The 7,675-nt window shown below is 41.6% G+C and overlaps 1 protein-coding gene across 1 annotated transcript; it reads right to left on the reverse strand.

Moving 5' to 3' along the window:
• Nucleotides 1-4,746: 4,746 nt before the first annotated feature.
• On the reverse strand, nucleotides 4,747-7,101 carry LOC114134832 (homeobox protein six1b). The gene is made up of 2 exons (XM_028001656.1): nucleotides 6,246-7,101; nucleotides 4,747-5,427 (listed from the first exon to the last, which is right to left on the reverse strand). Exons 1-2 carry the CDS (start codon nucleotides 6,803-6,805, stop codon nucleotides 5,133-5,135), a joined length of 855 nt encoding a protein of 284 aa, XP_027857457.1. The 5' UTR covers nucleotides 6,806-7,101; the 3' UTR covers nucleotides 4,747-5,132.
• Nucleotides 7,102-7,675: the final 574 nt, after the last annotated feature.

The raw sequence follows: 7,675 nt of genomic DNA on the forward strand, positions 1-7,675 counted from the left end.
TTTTTGTCTCTTTCCTTTTCCATCTATCACCTCTGAAAGTGACATTTGTTTTTCTCGTAAAGCTTTTCTGATCGCGTCCCGGGGCTGAAGTCACTGTTTTGTCTGACTCTGAGACTAATGACGCTGACAAATATCATCTTACTGTTGAGGGATCCAAAAATATAGATATCTGACTCTCGGCAACCAGAGATGAGCTTTGTGCCGGTGACGGTTGGTCATGTGATCCTCCGCCTCCTGGACACTTTTCATCTCTGCACGTCCGTTATTGACAGCCAAAGCGCGTCTTATCTTGTTTTACGAGTTTCCATCCTCTCTAATACGTTTTTTAACATTGCCCTCCATCATTTGGAGGACATATATAACTGGCCTTTATTTGACGCGTAACATGCTATTTAACACCCTCATATTTGGGTTTTTTCTTTTCGGCGTCCTTCCTCCTCCTCTTCCTCCTGGTTTCTGAACTCCAGGTCAGCCATCACTCAGAGGGGTGGAAGAAGGAGATAAATATTTCTTTCAGCCGTGTCACATAGAGGCTTCCTGAATGGCTTCCTGCTGTCTTTGGCTTGCAGCCCTTCGTATCGGCGCAATTAACATTTTCCAGTAAAATGTCAAAGATTTATGGTATAGAAATTTAACTGTTTAGTTACTGTGTGGGATTTACTTTGATCAGTTCTGTTTTCTTAAGAAGCATTCAGGAACATGCAGTCACACACACACACACACACACACACAGCCAGGAGCATTGTCAGATCCATGCATCATTGGTAAGAAAATCTCTCTGCCCCCCTACCTTCCACACCACCACCTCCACCCCTCTGAGGCAGACCTGAAAAGATCCTTTTGTCCCTCATCACCCACCCAAACCCTCCCCGTCTCCCTCACCCACCTCCTCTCTCTCTTACACACACACACACACACACACACACACACACACACACAATCCTCATGCAGTTTCTGGTAATAGATACCTGGGACAGTCTTCCCAGTGTGTTTTTTCTTCTTTCTTTAAAGGTGAAAACTTCCTTGAGTCTATCAGCGATACAAAACATGTTCATTAAATTTTTTTACACTAGATTATGATTAGATAATAATATTTTAGTCAGAATGATCTGTTTCAGAGCCTCCTGCCACTTTAAATCCAAACAATCTGCTGCTTGCCACACCCCCCACGTGAAAATGACTGCAAACAGATTCAAAATTGTACAACTGTATGTCTTTGAAAAGCAGAGGTAGAGCCTCCTACACAACCAATGAGAATGTGGCAAGAGGTTTCTGGATGGCAAGTCAGCAACAAAAAGCTCACTACAAAAAACACATTGAGTTTTTCTTTTTGGTCCACTCTTTAGTGCAAATATCTTAGTGCACTAACAAAACTGACTTTCAGCAAGACATGAGATGCTGTTTAAAGTCAGTAATTCTATGAAAACGTGAATTAATCTCCACTGGCAGATTATTTCACATATAACAAGACATTTTTCCCTTAATACAAAGACTTTTTCAGTAGAAACGTGACTAAAAATGCATGCTATGATTTGGTGTTTTTGACAGGGTGAGAGGAGTTTTGTTGTATTGCTCAAAAAGACAAAAACAGCAACATACATACTTGTAAGTTGAGATATTTGCACCAGGAGCTCGACTAAAATGCCTTCATAAGATTTTGTGTTTTTAAGGTGAACCAACAACCAAAACACTTGTCTTTTCCAGCAGCCATTGTAAAGCGGTAAAACCACCTGACTCAATGTGGTGGAGTTCTGTTTGGGTTGCTAAGCACCGGTGCTGGGCTACTGGGGTTGCTAGGCAACAGTGCAGCGCCAATGGAATCTGACTTAACAATCGGGAGGTTTTTGATGCGGCTCATTTTCCAGACACCATAAATAAATAACTTATTGCCAAAAGATGTCTGGATGTTTTTTTTTAAGCTCTCGGGTTGTTTTTAGAAGCAGTAGAAAACTAAATGGAAGGACAAAAACGTTCAAAATGTAAATTTCCATGCAGGCAAGCAGTTCAACCAAAAGGAAAAAAACAAATCTCTCTGCAGTTTTCTGGATGCTCCAGAGGAAACACTGACCTGAGCTGAGCAGAGCTGGATGGCGCAGGCCACTCTCCATGTTTATTTGCACACGTCAGGGCCCTTCCTGCTGCTGATGTAGAGCCACTGCCACTTACGCCGAAATACCCTGTTGATGACTCGCCGTCTGTTTGCCATCAGCAGCTGTTGTTGCCGGCTCTGGCCGGCCGGCTTCAGTGGGACGCGAAGCTCCAGCTTTGGTCTTCTTCCACTTGCACTTGTTGCTCGTCTGAAGAGACACAAACAACAAAGCGGAGCAGAGACGGCAGAGAGATGCTGATGCGGAAGCAGAGGATCTGAGCTTGATTAAAAGAGTTTCCATGGGAGATTGATTTCCGTCTCCTGGACTTCCTGGAGGAGACGCTGCCTGTCATCCAGGACCAGAGTTGGAGTTTAATCCTCACAGCGTCTGGAAATCTGCCGGCCATGTTTTCATTACATTACGAGGAGTCATGACTTTTCATGATCACCTGGCTTTTAATTTATCCAAATCTGAAGAAACATGCAGCACTTCTGCATCAGAAGGAATGTTTATACAAAGAATCTCATATAGCTTAACCAGGATTCTCTGGTAAGACATTTTAATCTCAGTGGGATTCTCCTGGTGAAATAAAAGTTAATAATATCTATTGTTATCCACATCTTATTACATTACAGATCAATGCCTTTCTTACAAAAACAACCTGTTTTATGTATTTACTCAGAATACAGCTGAAAAAATAACATAAGAAATGAATGATTTAGTTGTTATTGCTGAGAATATTTACAAGAGGCAAAAATTATGTCCAAAATTAAGAAAAGAAAATCAGTGTCATGCAGTTGTTAGTCAGAAAAGCTTGAAAATGCAATCAAAAGCAAAAAAAAAATCCAAACATTTAAACTAAAAATGCATTCTAATAAGTAATTTTAAAAATATATACTGTATATAATCATGTTTATTTTTGTCGGAGTGAATGCCAGCGAATTATAAAATTAGATTTTCTTCCCAAACGTTTGATCTGTCCTGTTTCCTTATCTGTTGAATCCAGCAGAAAAAAAATGCTCAACTTGAAAACCTCATTTAATGCTTTTAATTTTATATTTCAGGCTTTCTTTGATAATATATTAATCCTAAATGCACTAAAGAGCTTTAACGCACCTCCTTCCCCCCAGCAGAGTCAAAACTCTAAAACAATCACGTCTCCCAACAAACGGCGTAAATATTTACATCCACGTACGACTTTACAGTTGCACAGTTTTTATTGTCACTAATTATAAATATTCTGTAATTAAAGCTCAAATAGACATTAACATTTTTAAAAATTTTTTAATTAACCAACTCAGTTGCTAATTCCTCTGGACTATTTTGATAACTACACTGTATTTATGTTGAAGTTTTGTCCTTACTGTGCAGTATTTCTATTCTTTATTCTGTTTTTATGTATTTTTTCTTACTGTTTTTGTGAGTCTATTTGCTTTGAATGTCACTTTGATCCTTCACTAAAGGATATTATTATTCTATTTGCATTTTGGTTTTGGCTTAGTGTCAAGATTATTTGTAATTTATGTAAAAATCAACTAATTCTGCTCTTTAAATTGACATTTGTAGTGTAAATTATGGTGGAAAACATGCTAAATGTGGGTTTGACCAGAAAATTTTGTAAATTGTATAAAATAAAAATTTCTGCACGTCAAATATTAAGTATTTATTTTCTGTCACCGTCCTCCTTGTGACTTAAATGTTTGTTTTGTTGCAGGAATCACAAGTCTTATGGTGCATCAGTTTTGTTTTGAAATATTTTACATGAAAACAATCTGAGTTTAAAACCATCTAATCTGAGTTTGTGTTGCTGCATCTGCAACATTTAAACACCATAAGAGATTTTACACTTACAGAAAGGCACAAATGAAATCAACGACTTTCTGATGGACGCAGCGAAGCAAAAAGCTGCTGCGATTCTGCAGGAGCAGCGACAGCAGCAGAGGAGAAGCCTGGAAGAGAACGAGGCCTCCGGGATGCAGAAAACAGCCCGAGGCCCCCTCTGCTGCAGCGGTGGGTGCTGCAGCCCCTCTGCATGCAATCTTTGCAATCAGGCAGTGAGGCAGGCGGCGACTGTTTCAGATTATACTCAGGAAATCCTCGGTGCTCTCTGCTCAAAACAATTTACCCTGACATGAGCAGGGAGGAGAGCAGACTGTGGGGTGGGGAGCTGCAGAGCTGGAAGTATTATTATTATTATTATTATTATTAGGTTTTATTTGCTTGTATGTTCCTGTAAAGTGTCGGAGTGGCTCTTTCCCATGGCCCCGGAACCGACAGAATAAACTCTGTGAGAGAGGAAAGGAAAACATGGCAACAAAAAGCCAATGATCCGCAGCGGAAAATGACGAGAGACGGACAAAAAAAAAAAAAAAAAAAAAAAAAGCGCTCCTGTAGCCAAACATGCGTTATGAAGCAGGCTGGGTTTTCAGTGAAAAAAGAAGCGAGCTGGTTCCTGTGTACACAGCGACAGGCAGCTGCTGATGTTGACTCCCTTTTGTTTGAATCTGAATCCACGTCCTTCATAATTTGTTCATTAAATAGCCAATAAACTCTGTCCAGAAAAATAATTCCAATTTTTGCTTAATTCTTTTTTTTTTTAAATACTGTTTTTATCTTTCTCAATCCATACTAAATGCACAAATAACACGGAGACAGATGCATTAATTTTGTTTTATTGGAAACTAATTACCATGGCTCTAATGAAAACGACTCCTAGTTTCCATCGCAAGAAGTTGCTATAATTGTTTTTGTTGTTTTAACAAAATATCATAAATTAAGCAGGTGGTTGATCCTGTTAAGTGTTTCTTGAGTTAAGAGGGAGTTTTCAGGAAAAACAAAAAATAAAACATCCATTCAGCGGATGAAGAATAAGCGCATTAAGGAGTTTTGCTCTAACCAAAATTTAACGACAGACAGTCAGTCTATATTATAAGGTAGGCTACTATAGTGTTATTTTTTTCATACATGTCTTCAATCTGATCCACGCGTCAGTTCTTCCTCTTCGGTTGTTTTGGTTTTTCTGGTTTTATCATGGCGGGCTCTTTAAGAGCCCAAATCCACAAGACTGGAGGTTAGAGGTCCCAACAAGGAGTCCTGCAGCTGGTGCGGGTGTCCGTGCATGCCGTGCACCGGCTGTGGGGCCCCCAGCCCGGACATGGGGTAAGCGGAGGCCCCGGGGTGGCTCATGTTGCCCTGGAGCAAAAGCGCAGAGTTCTGGTCCGGGCTCTGGGGCGGAGAAAACTCGTCCTCCGAGCTGGACATGAGAGACTTTCCTCCGTCCAGAGGGGACAGCTGGTTCTGTTTGTTGCCGCCTGCGTTGCTATTCTCGCTGTTCTCTCTGGAAATTACAACAACAAAAAAAAAGGCAGAAAAATGCTCATTTATGTGAAAAGAAAGACTTTTTTTTTTTTACTATTTAATGTTCAACAAACCTTTCTTTAAAAAAAAATCCACACTGATTTTTATTACTAATCCACGTCAAAAACAAATGTATTCTTATTATTATTATTATTATTATTATAATTATTATTATTTCATTTGGCAAATTGATCATTTTGTTGTTTCCTCCCTATTCGATTAATCGCAGGAGTTGTTCAATTTATGAAGCGGTATACAAATAATAAAAATAAACAAAATAAACCTTTTTCACATTAAAAAAGTCATATTTCTAAAGTCACTTTAGATCTAAACAAACATCTGAAGCGTCTCAGCTGACATAATAATAATAATATTTACTCAGCTTCATTCCCACAATCACATGACCTGTCCTGTTTTTAATTAATCTGAAATAAAATTGTAAAAAAAATAAAATGATGACCAATACTTCGCTAACCCTATATAAAAAGCCCCATTTCACCTCTTTTTTTAATCGTGTTTTGTCCCTCATGTTGATGCTAAGTCAGAATAACTTCCAAACACTGAAAGCTGAAGTTACTTTTGAAAGAAATTGGAAACATTTCTATGAAATCTCAGGTGTTTGTTGTATAATTCCGGTAATAAGAGGCGCTGTCTTCAAAATGCTATCAGAAGAAAACCGAATTAGAGTTAATCTTCCATGTTTAAGTGCTTTTAACTACAGCATGAATTGTTTTTTTTTGTTTTTTTACGTTTTTGAAATGTGAGAGCAGTTTTGTGCTCCGTGGCAGCTGAACGCACCTCTCCTTGGCCTCGGCGGCTCTGTCCCTCTGCCGTCTGTTTTTGAACCAGTTGCTGACCTGCGTGGTGGTCAGTCCCGTGGCCTCTGCCAGCTCCCTCTTTTCCCTCGGGGACGGGTACGGGTTGTGCGTGTACCACTCCCGCAGGACTCCCCTGGACTTCTCCTTGAAGCAGTAGCTGGTCTCCTCGCCGTCCCAGATCGTGCGCGGCAGCGGGAATTTCCTCCGGACCCGGTACTTCCCCACGGCTCCGAGCGGCCGGCCGCGCAGCTTCTCCGCCTCCACGTAGTGCGCCTTGAGCCAGAGCTGCTGCAGCTTCGGGTGGTTGTGCGGAGAGAACTGGTGGCTCTCCAGGATTTTGTAAAGCTCTCTAAAGTTCCCGCGGTGAAACGCCACCACCGCCTTGGCTTTCAGGACGCTCTCGTTCTTGTGGAGGTGATCGCAGGCGGGCAGAGACCACAGGAAGCGGCCGAGCCTCTCCAGGTTTCCTCCTTGCTGCAGCACCTCGCAGACGCACGCCACTTGCTCCTGCGTAAACCCGAAGGACGGTAATATCGACATGATAAGCTCCTCCACCGAAAACCCCTGGAATCCAAAGCGATTTCAGATCGTCCCGAAGCTTCTGAAATCCACCGCAGTCCCGTCCACGCTGCGCAGATCTGTGCGGGCAATCCGCTCCTCCGCAACCCCTGATGCGCCCAGCAGATTGGGATGTTGATTGTTGGGACAATTTGTTCCTGTTGGAGATATGTCAGGCTTAAAGGGAGCCTGTGCGTCTTGATGATTGGCTCTCCCTCTGCCCTGCACCCTGTACAGCAGAGCAGGACTGAGTTTGCAGCTCCGTTTCCTCCCCAGAGGCAGTGCGTCAGGGGCTGAAATAGGAGCGCAGCCCACCTCCCGCCCCCACAGTCCCTTTGCCGCTGCAGCTGAGGGAGCAGAGCGGCACCTAAACACAAATCAATTATTACACAGCTCTTAAAAACACACTCTAGATTATAACTTCTGAAAAATAATGATGCATGCCACGGAGGTGAGTGGAAAAACTCCCCTCAGCACAGACCATGAAAGGATCTGTGACGTCTACTGTTATGAATAGGGATACAAACGAAGAAATAATCGATTATATTAATGTTGAATATATGATGTGGTGCAGATGAACAACTTAAGAGAACTGACTTCTTCCAGAACTTGTAGCTTTGACCTGTTTACTGCTTAATGTGGCCCAAACCAAACACAAGCAAATTGAGCATTTTGTTGTTTCCTCCCTCTTCGATTAATCGCAGGAGCTGTTTATTTTATGAGGTGGTATAACTTAATAAGTTCCTATGATAGGTGGGTCCATTACGCGCTTATTTATGAGCAACCTATACAACCTGCCAAAGGAGTTATGGGCCATAGACCACCAGAAGGAAACCAGCCACTTAAAGGGAG

This window comes from Xiphophorus couchianus, chromosome 19 (assembly GCF_001444195.1).
Source record: "Xiphophorus couchianus chromosome 19, X_couchianus-1.0, whole genome shotgun sequence".
In the NCBI taxonomy this organism is placed as follows: Eukaryota; Metazoa; Chordata; class Actinopteri; order Cyprinodontiformes; family Poeciliidae; genus Xiphophorus; species Xiphophorus couchianus.